The following is a 15,106-nucleotide window of genomic DNA, read 5'->3' on the forward strand; positions in this document are numbered from 1 at the left end:
CCTTTATACTCCCACCCAGAGGCACAAGGAATTATCACTATCTAAATTAAGGCCCATTTAGGCCTTGGTTTTTGAAAAAGAAATACGTAGTACTTAAAAGGTCCACCTTTTCCAAGATCTTGACATCTCATAAGACCTTCCACTTCATTAGTAACTTGCTTTTGATTTTACAGGCTCATAGGTGGAAGGGACTTGCCTTGCCTCAGACGAGACTTTGGATTTGGACTTTTGGGTTAATGCTGGAATGAGTTAAGACTTTGGGGCACTGTTGGAAGGCATGACTGGTTTTGACATGTTAAAAGGACATGAGATTTGGGAGGTGGCAGGGACAGAATGATATGGTTTGGCTCTGTGTCCCCAACCAAAAATCTCACCTCAAACTGTAATCCCCATGTGTGCCGAGGGAGGGACCTGGTAGGAAGTGATTGGATCATTGGGTCAGTTTCCCCTGTGCTTTTCTCACGATAGCGAGAGGGTTCTCACAAGGTCTGATGGTTTTAAAAGTGCCAGTTTCCCCTGCGTGCTCTCTCCGGTCACCTTGTGAAGAAGGTGCCTGCTTCCCCTTTGCCTTATTCCATGATTACAAGTTTTCTGAGGCCTCCCCAGCCATGCAAAACCGTGAGTCAATTAAACCTTTGTTTACAAATGTTTTTAAAGAAGACCCTCCACTTCAGTCCCCTACTGGTGATTCCATTGTTACTTCCTTATACTAGCTACTAAAAAGGTTTATAAAATTGTACAATTTTCATCGAGTAACATGTCCAAAACTCATTCACGCTCCCAATCTCTCTGTACATGCAAAATTCAATAAATAATATTTGTAATAAACAATCTATAGCTCTACTTCCTTTTATCAAAAAACTGCAACCTGGCAATCTCCGTTTTTACTTCACCAAAACTATTCCTTTGGGGACCAAGAACCTTCATATTTAGTATTTAATTCATATTTACTAAAAACTTATTTGGCATTTTTTCCAGTTCTATTATAATAATGGAAAAGTTATAAAAATGAGTGTCTACTTTTAAAAAATGTATTTATTCGGAGGAAAGTTACCCAAATTCAGTAATTTTTTTGTTTCTCTTTACTTTGCTACAGTCTCATTCTAATTATACTTCCATAAATTTGAATTTGATTGATTGAAATTATTAATTTTCAAATATAAAAAATTTCAAATCCTAAACAATATTTTAAAAAGCAATTAATTGAAATAAACATCTCAACTCTTCCATACTAAAGAGCAGTCTAGATAATCTTACAAATACACATTTATCTTCCTGGTACGATTTCAGGAAGGTCAAGTAAGTCAGTAAAGTTAAAAACAAAAAACCTTCTAACTTTCAAACCCCTGGTCTTGAAATCTTCTAAATCTGAAACAGATCTTATGAAAATTTAAATTACTGTAAGAAAAGTGAATTTCAAATGGTCAGTTATTACTTTTATGAAGACTAGATTCGAAGTAGCTGGTAGAAATGCCCTAGTGGAGTGGGAAATACATACAAGTGATATGCTTTTAACTTGCCTTACTAGCTCACCACATTAGTTGATGCTCTCCCTTGCTCTATGAAAATACAAGGGAAATATTCCACTTAGTACATGTCTACTACAGCCAGCTAAGTTGTGTGCTTATCACAGTCAACTGGGTTCATCTCTGAAACTGTTTATTCCAGTTACACTTGCTATTGTAAACACATAGTTATAATGAAGGTTTAAAAGTTAGTGAGCTAGCTGGGAGCAGTGGCTCACGCCTGTAATCCTAGCACTTCGGGAGGCCGAGGCAGGTGGATCATTTGAGCTCAAAGTTTGAGACCAGTCTGGGCAACATGGCAAAACCCCGTCTCTACCGAAAATGCAAAAATTAGCTGGGCGTGGTGGTGCATGCCTGTGGTCCTAGCTACCTGGGAGGCTGAGGTGGGAGGATCGCTTGAGCCTGGGAGGCAGAGGTTGCAGTGAGCTGAGATCATACCACTGCACTCCAGCCTGGGTGACAGAGTGAGACCCTATCTCAAAAAACAAAAACAAAAACAAACAAACAAAAATTAGTGAATACTTTACAAAGACTTTGCTTTTAGAAAGGCAAACTTCTAAAGATGAGCCAAAAAAACTGGTACGTTACATAAGAACACGACAATGGCAGAAAACTGGGAAGGCTACAGCTTATATGATGCCATCTGTATGCCACTCAAGGAAAAGGCACAAATATAGAGACAGATATCAGATCGGGGTTCCCAGATGCTACGGATGGAAGGAGAGCATTTACTAAAAAGAGGCAAGATAAAAAATTTTTTGGATAGTGTCAATGTGTTCTGGTGGTTTCTTACCACCAGAGCATACAAGTTTCTCAACATTCATACTACTGTATGAATTTGTACAACTGTCTATCTAATAAGGGTAAATTTATACCTCAATAAACCTGACTAAGAAATGTAGTTGATGCATTGGGCTGTGTGTGGTTTGCATTACTAAAATGGAACTGTAGTAAGTGATCTACTCAAAGAACAGGCCTTGATTCTATATCCAGACTGTTGAATAAATGTACATATGTGTCTTAAATTGAAATAAAACGTTTAAGGTACATATCTGTTAATTTTGAGAACTGTCATTTCAAGCAGACTTCTTCGAACAACTGAATAACTGCCGACCTAATCACTTGGGAAGAGAGAGGTTCTAAATTCTTAGATTTTAGGTAGGAAAGATACAATACCAGAAAGACACATACAGGGAGAGTGTTCCCAAAATTAACTTTACCTAATTCACAATTTCACATGTTCCCAAGATATTTCCCACATTATTGTAAGAGTAATGATATAAATTTTTAACCTCTGAAACTGGAGTTGGAAATGTCACCATTAACATTCAGTGAATGAATACTGTAAAGAATCAAGTCAGATCCTGAAGATTTAATGAGAGATGTTTACAATAAAACTGAGAAGACAGTGTACTTAAAAATGACAGCAATTCAAGCCCTCACTCCACTCAACCCAAAACAATAATGAGAAGAACAAAGAGAAATATACACACATACCATCTTAGAAAAGTCCAGCAGACATATTTTACCTAAAACCATAACACACAGACGAAAAATAGAAGAATAGTAAATGATGTAGCAAACAGGAGGCAGGGCAAACCTAAACAGGTGCCAAGGAAAAGAACAACAACTAGCAGCCAACGAGCCTCAAACATCCTGGAAATGTTGACAAGTTAGGTTTAAAAAGTAGCAATAGTGGGGTTGAGGCTGGGTTGGAAACAGGAGTATTAGAAAGTGTCAACAGTCAGTCCCTGGCATTCCTACTCTTATCCATTAAGCCCCAGTAACTATTCCCTCCTGATTCCCATTGGATAAGGACCAAGACGAAGAAGAGAGACTGCAGACTCAAGAGACACCAGGAACCAAGGAGTGAAGAGGTTAAAGGGAGAGGACATGATTAAGTAGAAGTACGTATATAGAACAATGAATACCTCTGCTTCCTTCACTTGACCAGTTTTAGAACACTAAGAACCAGGTTTACACCTGACTTCCCACACACAAAGAGTTATGAACCAGTTTTCAGTGCTGTGCTCTTCAAAGTGAACCAAAATATAAGGATTAGTAGACATTTGAGGGAAGTCTCCATCATGAAAATACAAATGTAAAGAGTTGAGGAACTCTTATAAGTAGAACAAAAAAGATTTTTTTGTTCTTAGAGAAAATAGAAGAAAATTAACAGATTAATTTGAGTGGTTCAAGATACAACCAACGAGTTCCATACAGAGCAGGAAAAAGTATAGCAAAGAAATTATCAAAGAAGTAATACAAGAGTACTTCCCAAAATTGAAAAGACATGAGTCTGGATTATAAAGCACAAATGCCAAGTACAACGAATAAAAGTAAAAACAATCAAAACACAAATATATTTTGAGGTATATAACTATGGAATATCAAAACACCAGGAATGATTCCGGGGTGGGGGGGGGTTACATTCAAAATATCATGTATCATAATGGCATCACACCGTGGGCACCACAAAAGACACTAGTGCAATACTTCAAAAACTTTATCCTAGAATTCCCACCAAAATTATCAATTATGTACAAGGATACACACGCAAAATCTCAAAAATGTTACTCCCCATGCACCCTTTCTCAGCAAGATATTAGTATGTGTGTCACACACAAAGGAAGGAGTAAATCATGAAAGAAGAAGACCTAGAATCCAAGAAAGGAACGCTAAGCTGAAGATAAAAAACTGCCAGAGCAGAGCTAGGCAAAAGAGCTAGAGAATTAAAGAGTCCAGACTGGAACAGGAGGGAAGATGACTCCAGGAAGGATTATTCTAGGTAAAAAACCAAAAACAAAAACAAAGCAACATCAACCAGACAAAAATCAGCACTGACAGATAATGTGATAGAGTTTATGGTATAGAAAATTATACAGAGGCATCGTACAAAACTGTAAAATGTGGGAAAGTATGGAAAGTGTTAATCAGAGATTTAAAAACAGAAACAAGAAACTAAGTAAATTAAAAAAGAAATTATTAAAATCAGGAAAAACTTTTTTCAGGAAAGTATTGTTAACTGACTCAGCAAAGTACACTAGAAAGATAAGATGACTGTAAGATGAATGAAGAGAGCTAAGATCTTCAACTATCATAACACTGTATCTGTAAATGAATAATGCTAGAGATGGCAGAAGTTACAAGAGTTTTACTCATATGCCTTTTTAGCATTATTTGACTTTTAAAATATATATTGATGAAAAGATAAACCATGAAAATGGCATATACATCATATTCTAAATATAAAAAAAATTAGTAGTAGCAATTAGTGCTATATGACTACTGATAAGTCAGACGAAGAGGGCATCAGGGGGGTGGTTGCACATAAACTGAAAGCAAGAATTCCAGGGTGTTGTTACTTCAAAGTAAAGGTACGAACAAAAAAAGCTCTATACCAATCCGCCATTATAATCATACTGCTTAATATCACATCTAGCACATAGTAAGTGGCCAAAAACTATTCTGTAAATAAATACACGAGTAGGATAGTTTTTACACTATGATCAGTATCTAACAGACGAACATGGCTAGAAAGGAAGGTCCATGGAGAAGACTAGTGGGAGCTAAGGCTAATGAAGCAGACAGAGGCCAGACCACAGAAGACTCAACTGTCAAGAAATCTGCATTTGATCCTTTAGGCAACCAAGACATGCCAAAAAGTTTTTAGCAAAGAGGTACTTAAATAATGTAATGTTGAAAGATTAATCACAATATGGACAGGAAATGGGGGTGAAGAAAGATATAAAAACACCTGTGAAAATACATGAGAAATGTAAGGAAAAAAGAGTCAGGACTTTCCAGCAAGCTAGAACTAATATTAAGGTTCCTGAAAGCCATATCAATCATTAAAGCCTTTTCTGCTTAATGGAAAATAACATCGTAGATTATTTTCTGGCCATGTAATCCACCTGTAAGTGTACATGCCTAAATTACTTTGCCTGTTGATGACTTTTTCCTTAATCTTAGTCTGAAAAATTTTGACCAGTCTATTTTTTAGAAATGGCATATCCATTAATGATAGAACAAACTATTAAATATCAATTAAAATACAATTACCAATATGGTGTGCCAATGAAAGACTTCCGTTTGGCAATTGTAGCTGTTATCTGTGCAGATACTCCGAAATCAGCTATTAAAAAAAATGAGAAACATTTAGGAAACTGACAGACAATAAAATTGTTTAAGGCAACATAAGAAACTTTTAAAAGTTATTTTTATTAAGTTAATTTCACAGCAATATGGGATATTCTCAAACATCACATTACAAATTTTAACTTTAATGGACTAGCATTAAAATATCACAAAGTAGTGAATACATATCACAGCCAAATAGATTCCCGTATATTCCCATATAAATCAAATAACAACAAAGGTCAAGATCAAATAATTTTGATGAGAAAGTTATAGCTGAGAGAATGTAAATTGCCAGACTTATTAATTATGTAATTTCTAATTCTCAGGACTAGAAATCCAAGGAATATCACTGGAAGGGATCTTTAAGAGACATTATGTTCTATTCACTTTCTCCATACTCGTGAATGACATCAGATAAACCAGTAAGTCTACCTGTAGCTTGAAAAGACATCCAATCAGAATATCCCCAAACTTAACAATACATTTAGTACCAGTATCAGTCCCTATCAGGAAATTATTTTTGTGTATGATTTGTTACTATTCTTTAAGATAAATATTTGGAGATCTAATATTTTCTATTTTACTAATGATGACTTCTAAATCCTTCTCAAGTAAGATATATTATAAATAGTATGTGTTTGAGTGAGGCACATAACACTGGCACAAAATATTAAACTGCTGATAAAAACTTCACCAAGCAATCAATAGATAACTAAAAAGAACAGGACATATCTTTTCTGCTTTTCCCATATTTAGAAGCCACGTAGGAAATTTTTATTACGTTATTTCTAGATACATATTCTTAAATCTGATTAATCTCACAGGTTATAGTTCAAAATAGTTGTAACTATATTTTTATAACATATTTCTTTTTAATTTGGGTTTATCTAATAGATATCATTTAAAATAACTGGTATTTGTTATTAACTATTTTATTTAATACTAACAAATATGACTTTGTTCATAAAACTACAATGAACATTTGTTCTGTCTTAAACTTGCAAATTAAGTCATTATTTAGGTTTTGAACTCTATTTTAATTGAAAATTTAACAACCTAAAGTTATAAAATAAGTTACTGTTTGAAATAAAGCAACATTCAGCATCTAAATTACATTCTTAAATAAGTAACGCTGTTTTTTATTTTAAAAGCTTTATGTAAAGAATAAAGTGTTTTTGGAGTTACTGATTTTTTTCTATTTGTCTTCTTTTTTGGTTACAAGGTAATTCTGTACAGATTTCTTACTATTATAGAAGTCCCATTCCTGGGTTTAGGGGTGAAAGACTTCAGAAGGATATTCTTTCACAGTATCTTTACAACAAATCTGTCTTATGTGAAGGACAGACTTTATCCCTGTTTAAGGGAAGTGGATACAGAGAAGCGATGGCACAGCAACGAGATATCCATCTAAAAATACATAGATGCCGTCTTAGGAGAGGGAAAACCTGGTCCTACAAAGGAAAACATAAACTTCACTACATTTTAGAATAGAGTTGTGCATGTGACAAAATTCCAATTTACTTACCCAATTTCACATGACCATTATCCGTTAATAGAATGTTAGCTCCCTTTAAAGTAACAATATTTTAGTTAAAATGGGAAATAGATATTTTATCAGACAGTACATATATACTAAATATACGTATTTAAAATAATCACAGCCTTAGACCTAGAAATACTTAAAATGTGCTTAATTAAAATGTTATATCATTAGAGTCACAGGTAAATCTACTGTCCACTTTTCAGGCAATTTGACTATCCTTATAAAATGTTCTGCCTTGCAAAAAAGCTGCTACTAACATAGTATGAACGTCAATATAAAAGTGATATATTAGTTTTCATCAAAATGTTATTTCCTTGTTGATCAAACACTATTACTACACTAAAATGTAACCTTACAAAGCATTTTCAACTGTTTACATTATACTTTAAACTTGATTATTCTTTCCTGTGTTTTTGTGTGTGGTTTTCTTTTTCTTTTTTTTTTTTTTAAGAACCTCCCTTTCTAGGAACTAACCAACAATTGAACAGGGTTGGTATATGAGACTGTACCTTAGTACATGCTGCTTAGTACATGAGGTTGTCTACCCTAATGTGCCTTGCCAAGCGCTTAGGCCCATCCAGTATATAAACAACTAGCCACAGGCCTACACAATTAAAATGTCACTCGTCTGGCTGCATTTTAGCCACTTTTGCTTCTTGACCTAAGCTCAAAGAATATAATGATGACTTCATCTTCAATAAGCTCAAAGCTTTTGGAAGAGGTAGAAATACTATATCTCAAAGGTACTGTGGACTCTTTGGTCCAGGGTGCCATCAATCATGTAAGTATGAGTTTGGTGGAAAAAATACTGGGAATCCTCCTACTCTCAACCAACGTGAGGAAGAAACAGTAGAAGACTAGTTCAGGAGATAGGGCACTGGAGAGAAAGAAAAAGGCTCCCAAACTCCAAATGTCACCAGTGAAGCTGAGCCGCACCCACCCACTGATACTACTGTAGCTCTACGGAATAGTGGGGGAAGAAGAAAAAGGAAAGAGACTAGGAGCAGGGATTTCAACTTGATCTAGTCCCTAGCTATCTAAGACTTCTGTCAGATGCTTCCGTTTGGCCTTTCTCCAGCTCAGACTAACTTTCTTAAGTTATAGCTTTTATCATGTCACTTGTACATCATGGCCTTCCTCTCCTCCTTCCCTTCCCTCCCTGAGAGGCCACTAGTAGTCAGGTGCTATTTTAAGCTCTGGGGTTACAGTAATGCTTAAGTTCCAATTCCCATGGAGTTTACATCCAAGTCGGGGAAAAAAACTAAAAATAAATGTATATTTATCATCTATCTATGAATGAATGAACCAACAAATGATTCAAAGTCAGGCAGAGATAATTACTCTGAAGACAGGGCAGGGAAGGCCTCTCCAAAGGCAGTAATACATGAGCAGAGATCTGGGTGAAGTAAGGGTACAGAGCCACGCCAAACTCTGGGAGAAGACTATTTCAGGAAAGGAGGAGGAAATTTGAAGACCTAGGGCTAGAATGAGCTCAACATATTCCAAGATTGGCAAGTTTAGTGTGACTGGAAAAGAATGAGTAAAACAGAGACAAGTGGAGTGTAAGATGAGGTCACAGGGAAATACATGGGTCAGATCACGGTATAATCTTGTAGGTCATGGCAAAGGCATCTGAACTTTATACTGAGTATTATGGGAAACCAATGGTGGTTTATAAGCAGGAGAGTGACAAGATACGGCTGAAAAGGTCCCTTTGGTCGCCAAGTGGAAAAGTGACTACAAAACTGCTAAGAACGGGAGCATTGAGACCACTCAGAAGGCTATTACAGAAGACCACATGATATAATATTATGGTGGCTTAGACAGGAGTAGAAATGGTGGTGATGGCTCAAATCAACCCAATTAGGCCCAGACTCTGAAGTCTAGCACACAAGTCCTTGCATAATGGAACACCAAACTACCCAACCAGTCCCATCTCTAATTAGTCTCATACACTCTCTTCTCTTCAATAATATGGTAGTTTTTATGTTCTCTAAAATGGCCCACACTTTCTAACTTCCGTACCTGCTCACATTGTTTTCTCTGCTTGAAATGTACTCCAACTTCCATTTCTGACAAAAATCTATCAATCCTCCCAGATCATCTACATGCCAATGACACAGAACCTTTCTTGAACTACTCATCTTCCTGTGAGCTCTTCTACCTTTGAACTCCAAAAGCTCTTTGGTTATGTCTTTTAAGTGGCTTTCAAAAAAAAAATACCTTCAAACGAAGGATCTCAGCAGGTTATCTGTGAGTCCACTGAAATTTCATGGAAAATCTGAAGACGTGCACATAAGGGCATTTTCTCAGAAGACAGTTCATGGTTTATCATCAGAGACCCAGAGAGCAGTAAGATTTGCCCCAGTCTCTCTCCTCAAAAAAGGTTAAAAATCTTTATGTTAGAGAAAATGTTCGGAAAAAAAAGGGGAAGAGAGAAATATGAGGAAGGATGAACAAAGAAAAAGGGACAAGAAAAATAAGTGAAAGAAACAAATCTAAACTGGGGAGATGGCAGTATCCTTAGAAATAATGCTGAGGATTCCTACCATAGCACCTGCTGTACCACTGAGCTAACCCCAGCACATCTGGAGCACCTGCTCTCCTCTGCCAGCTAAATAAATAAGACTATGAGAAGGCAGGACACGGTGGCTCACGCTTGTAATTCCAGCATTTTTAGGAGGCCGAGGTGGGACGATCACCTGAGGTCAGGAGATTGAGACCAGCCTGGCCAACATGGTGAAATCTTGTCTTTACTAAAAATATGAAAATTAGCCAAGCATGGTAGCAGGTGGCTGTAATCCCAGCCACTCGGGAGGCTGAGGCAGGAGAATCACTTGAACCCGGGAGGGGGAGGTTGCAGTGAGCCAACATCGCGCCACTGCACTCTAGCCTGGGCAACAGAGTGAGAATCTATCTCAAAAAAAAAAAAAAAAAAAAAAAAAAAGAAAAAGAAAGAAAAAGAAAAAAAGACTATGAGAAAATGTCAAAGGTCAATTTATCCATTTTGATGCACGACTAAGACTTAGACTTAAGACTGCAAAAGCTCACTGAAATAGTCAAAGCATGAAACTTACTAAAAACTGTAACTTGATGAAAGCTATAAACTTACTCTGCATTTTACTAATAACTACAAAGAAGCTAACATGAGTTATTAAAACATTACTCTACTGAATGATATACTTTAAAAGGGTGAATTTCATGGTATGCTAATTGTACCTCAATAAAGCTACCATAAAAAATTAAACTATTAAAAGTATCACTCATTTTTATTATGGTAACATATTTCAGATAAATTTATCAAATAAAACAATTTTGCCCAAGACAATCTGATCAGAGTATTTAAAAATGAAGAGAGATTATGTTAAAAATATAATGTATACCTTTATATCTCTGTGCATTTTTCCTTTACTGTGAAGATAATATAATCCCTGGAGTTTCAAAAAACAGAAAAATAAACAAGATTTTATCACAGAGCACACTTTGGGATTTTATGTGATCAAATGGGTAGTATTCAGTGTATTTTATTTAATCTTTACAGGAGATCTAGTAGTAATCATTAACATATTTTAGTGAGATATCTTTAAAAAAAGATCAAGAAAATGACTAATTTTTCCAAGAAAATTTTCAGTAAATTCTGCAAACAGTTTGAAATAACTTTTAAAAAGTATATACCTAATTAGTATCAGAGTGTTTGAATTCCCATGATAGTGCTTAATTTTCAAGCCTTTCTTTGGTACTAAGAGGAAAATATACAATAACAGATCCATAGTGCTCAAATTTTAGGTTATACCATCACATTCAGGCTTTAAAGTGTTTATTGGGAAATATAATTTGAGTTCACTGCACAATTTTCAAAAGTATTAAAACTCATTTTAAGAGTTTACCAAACTAAAATATTTAGTTCTTACTTTGCTGAACAGGTAATGCACAATAAGTAAAGACTTAGTTTAATGAAAAATGTTATTTCTGAATTAGCACTTGATTTACCTGCAGTGTTTCTCTGCTAACATATGCAATTTGCAGTTCTGACAGAGGTCCAGTTACTGCAAAAGAAGAAAGTTAATACTCATAAAATTAGTCAATGCATGTTTTTCAATATATAATAAAGTTTTGCAAGTTTAAGCAACAGACTTAATATACCTAAACAATTCTACTGAAATGTAAGCTAGGACTACAGGCCTGAATTACTGTCTTACTGTGCTTGGCTCCAGTTTTCGCTTTTTTTTTTTTTTTTTTTGAGACAGGGTCTCATTATGTTGCCCAGGCTGGAGCGTAGTGGTGCGATCACAGCTCACTGCAGCCTCGACCTCCTGGGCTCAAGAGATCCTCCCACCTCAGCCTCCTGAGTGGCTGGGAGCACAGGTGCGCGCCACCACACCTGGCTAGTTTATTTTTTATTTTTTGCAGAGATGGGGGTCTCATTATCTCGCCCAAGCTGGTCTTGAATTTCTGGGCTCAAGCAATCTTCCCGCCTTAGCCTCCTGAAGTGCTGGAATTACAGGTGTGAGCCACTGTGCCCAGCCAAGTTTTTGCTTTTTAAAAATCTGACTTGCTCATCGTTGTATCTCTAGTGTGCAGAACAGTGCCTGGCATAGAAAAGCAGCCCAATAAATATTTATGGAATGAATGAATGAAGTAGTCACTGAAATTAATTATATTCTCATTTTTATATCTCATTCATCAATATAATCTCTTAAAACATCAAAAGAAAAGATGTCCAACAAGTTTAGCTAGTTTTTATTAAAGTTTTTCAACTGATGTAGAACATGTATTATGACTAGTTTTAAATCAATAATTTTTATAAAAATACTAGTCAGATAGCTATAAAATTAACATATGTTCACTCTAAAAAGTTCCAATCAATAGAAAAGTTAGGAAATTAAAAGTCTCTTCTTTATCCAAAATGTTACTCAACAGTAAGCAATACCAATAGTTTGGTCTATAATCTACCAGATGATCTTAAACAGACATTTTATAAACTATATGTATCTCAGAAACACATAAGTGGAATCATATTACAACATACAATTCTGAAACCTACTCTTTTCACTTATGATGAACCTCTTTACATCAATATACAGGTCTTAATCTTATAAATAACATTTCCTGTGTGTGCATCTGCTAAGTCCCTCCAGAACTCATGCTGAAACCGAATCTCAAAGAGGCAGGACTTTGAGGAGGAGATTAGGTCACGAGTGCGCCTCCCTTGTGAATGAGATTAAGACTCTTAATAAAAGAGACTTCAAGCAGTGTCCACTCTCTTTTGCCCTTCCATCTCTTCTGCCATGTGAGGACACTGTGTGCACTCTATGAGAAATGGGTCTTTGCCTGGTATCAAACCTGTTGGCACCTTGATCTCGCACTTCCCAGCCTCCAGAGCTGTGAGAAATAAATTTCTGTTGTTTATAAATTAATCAGTCTCAGGCATTTTGGTATAGCAGCACAAACAGAGCATCTGTACACTATAAAATAGTTTTCTTTTTCACTATTAAATCACTTTAGAATAAAGAAATACATTAAGTGGGAGAGACTATCCTAGAAATTGAATTAAATTCCAAAGATAGAAACCTTGGCTAGATAGTAAACTCATATTCACAAAAACTTAACAGATTTGTAAACATGTTTAGTTTGGACTACTTGCAGTATTTCACAATTATGAAAGAGAGAAATCTATTCCACTTAAGATTATTTTAAGGACAAGGTTGGGTTTAAATGTCTACGGATAAACCATATAACTTATTTCTGTGGCTTCCAAGCCCACACACATTCAGGAAGACACACCTCCTTGAGATTTCTGTTTCTCTAAAACGATAAATAAGATAATCTGAAAACCCTGAAAATAACACTTAGAAGTGAAAGGCAATTTTTTTTTTCAGAAATAACCTTTTCAATTACTAGCTTAGTTTACAAATAGTAAGATACCTTCCCAAGAGACAAAAACAAAAACTGAAATGAAAAATAGAAGGTGAAACTGTGAAAGAATATTCTAGCTGTCTCTTATGGGAAGGGTCAATCTTGGTAAGCTAGGGCTTTAGCATTATCCTTTACACGGTACAGAAGACAAGGATCTAGGTCTGCAGAAGAGCTAAAACAAACACCCATATACAACTAGAACCCTCAGAGGGCTACATCCTCATTAAAGGTGTAGACAAGTACAGAAGATAACTAGGGATTCTGGCTCTCATAGGGATGGAGGAAAAATGCCTCCTCTTAGAATTTGCCACCATAGGCTTCCTTACTCAGGTTGAGCGTTCAAATATATATTGGAAACAATGAGGTCACAAGGATCCCAGAAAAAAAAAAAAAAAAACAAAACCCCAAAACAAAAAACAAAACTCTGGAAGGACACACCTTCAAATGCCACACAGAATTCCACCGAAAAACCTCACTAACGATGATCTCAAAATCCAAAATTATACAATAAGTGAGAAAATAATTAACCATAAAGATATAATGGGTTATGGAAAGTTGTTAAAGAACAATATTAAATAAACAAACACAAAAAGCTCAATGGAAAATAGAAAAAAAATCCCACTATGTTGGAACAATAAAAGGTTCTACTGTTAGTTCTTCAAAGTAAAAGTAAACAAAAGTTAAAGGGGAAACCTTACAAGCACTAGGGTTATTAAAGTAACTTTCCCTTCATCAAATAAATTATTCCCTTCATCAAATAACTTATTCTCTCTATATAATGATAATGTGATAAAACTGAGGCAGAAGAGAGAGACACATAAATGGAGGTACATGTCCTATATGACCGTGCAAGTATACAACACTATAGACTAGCCAAAAAGTATTACGCATCGCCATGAAAAGGTTATCTGGTGAAAAACTGGGTGCAGCCAAAAGAGTGAACACACAGAAAGATAGGATTTGGGGTTTTGTATATGCATATGAATCCCCAGTATTCATGTATGAGAACCTCCAAGGGTACCTGAAAACTGCCATTTTTTTCCACTGACCCAGTTGCTGACCAGTATAAATAAATCAGTATTGACGAATTCACATTACTTTGTTACTTGTACCAGTTAGGTTAAAATGGAATGGTAAGAATCATGACAACCTATTTCTATAACCAAACTGGTCTTGCTTCTTAATGAAGAAAGCAAAATCAGACACTTAAGACCAATCATATGCGATGAAATCACTAAACAATCTGAGAATGACTAAAAAAAGGTATGCCTTAAAAACTAAAGATGTAAAAGTAGGAATGAAAACTGTAAGAACAAGACACAGGAAAAAATAATGGAGGGAGATGTAAAATAGAACTAAATAATTTCTAGACATGAAAATATATGGTAACCAAAAATAAAATCTAATGGATGTTCTAATACAGCTATAAAATCAGTGAACTGGAAGATCGATATGAGTATCTCTAGTGCTCTCCTGAAGGACAAAAAAGTGGTAAATAGGAAATTGAGTTGAAGAGACATGAAGATCTAATGTACATCTAACTAAGATTTTAAAGGAGAGATTGCAGATTGGGGGAGAAAATATTTGAAGAGATAACAATTGATAATTGTCCAGATATGATAAAAGAGCAAAACTGAGGGAAGCCTGTTAAGTCCTAAGCAGAAAAAGTAAAAATAAACCCATTCTTAGGCACTAGAAACACCAGAAATTAAGAGAAAAAGACTAAAAGCAATTAGAGATAAGAACAGATTACCTGCAAAGGATCAATAATTAGACTGACAGAAGGTTCTAATAACTATAGAATCTAAAAGACAATGGCCTACCTTCTTCAAAATGCTGAAAGAAAGTACCTGTCAACCTAGAAAATGCCTATCTATACCCACTTAAATGATCAACAAATAGTGAGGGTCAAACACTGAGGAAGTTTACCACTAAAATATTGCTGAAAAAACTTCAGGAGGCCGGGCATGGTGGCTCATGC

At 35.5% G+C, this 15,106-nt stretch overlaps 1 protein-coding gene across 3 annotated transcripts in view; it reads right to left on the bottom strand.

Annotated features, from left to right (window-relative positions):
- Nucleotides 1-15,106, bottom strand: part of MAP4K3 (mitogen-activated protein kinase kinase kinase kinase 3) — a 186,397-nt gene that overhangs the window by 74,450 nt on the left and 96,841 nt on the right. For all 3 annotated transcript variants that reach the window (XR_012095267.1, XM_073022934.1, XM_073022933.1), the window contains exons 5-8: nucleotides 11,200-11,255; nucleotides 10,593-10,640; nucleotides 7,192-7,234; nucleotides 5,589-5,661 (exon numbers count right to left, since the gene is read on the bottom strand). Coding sequence is in view for 2 of the 3 variants with exons in the window: in XM_073022934.1 (XP_072879035.1) it covers nucleotides 5,589-5,661; nucleotides 7,192-7,234; nucleotides 10,593-10,640; nucleotides 11,200-11,255 (220 nt within the window). In the remaining variant the exon portion in view is untranslated. The remainder of the gene's footprint in view (nucleotides 1-5,588; nucleotides 5,662-7,191; nucleotides 7,235-10,592; nucleotides 10,641-11,199; nucleotides 11,256-15,106) is intronic.

The sequence above is a fragment of the Chlorocebus sabaeus genome, chromosome 14 (genome assembly GCF_047675955.1).
Source record: "Chlorocebus sabaeus isolate Y175 chromosome 14, mChlSab1.0.hap1, whole genome shotgun sequence".
In the NCBI taxonomy this organism is placed as follows: Eukaryota; Metazoa; Chordata; class Mammalia; order Primates; family Cercopithecidae; genus Chlorocebus; species Chlorocebus sabaeus.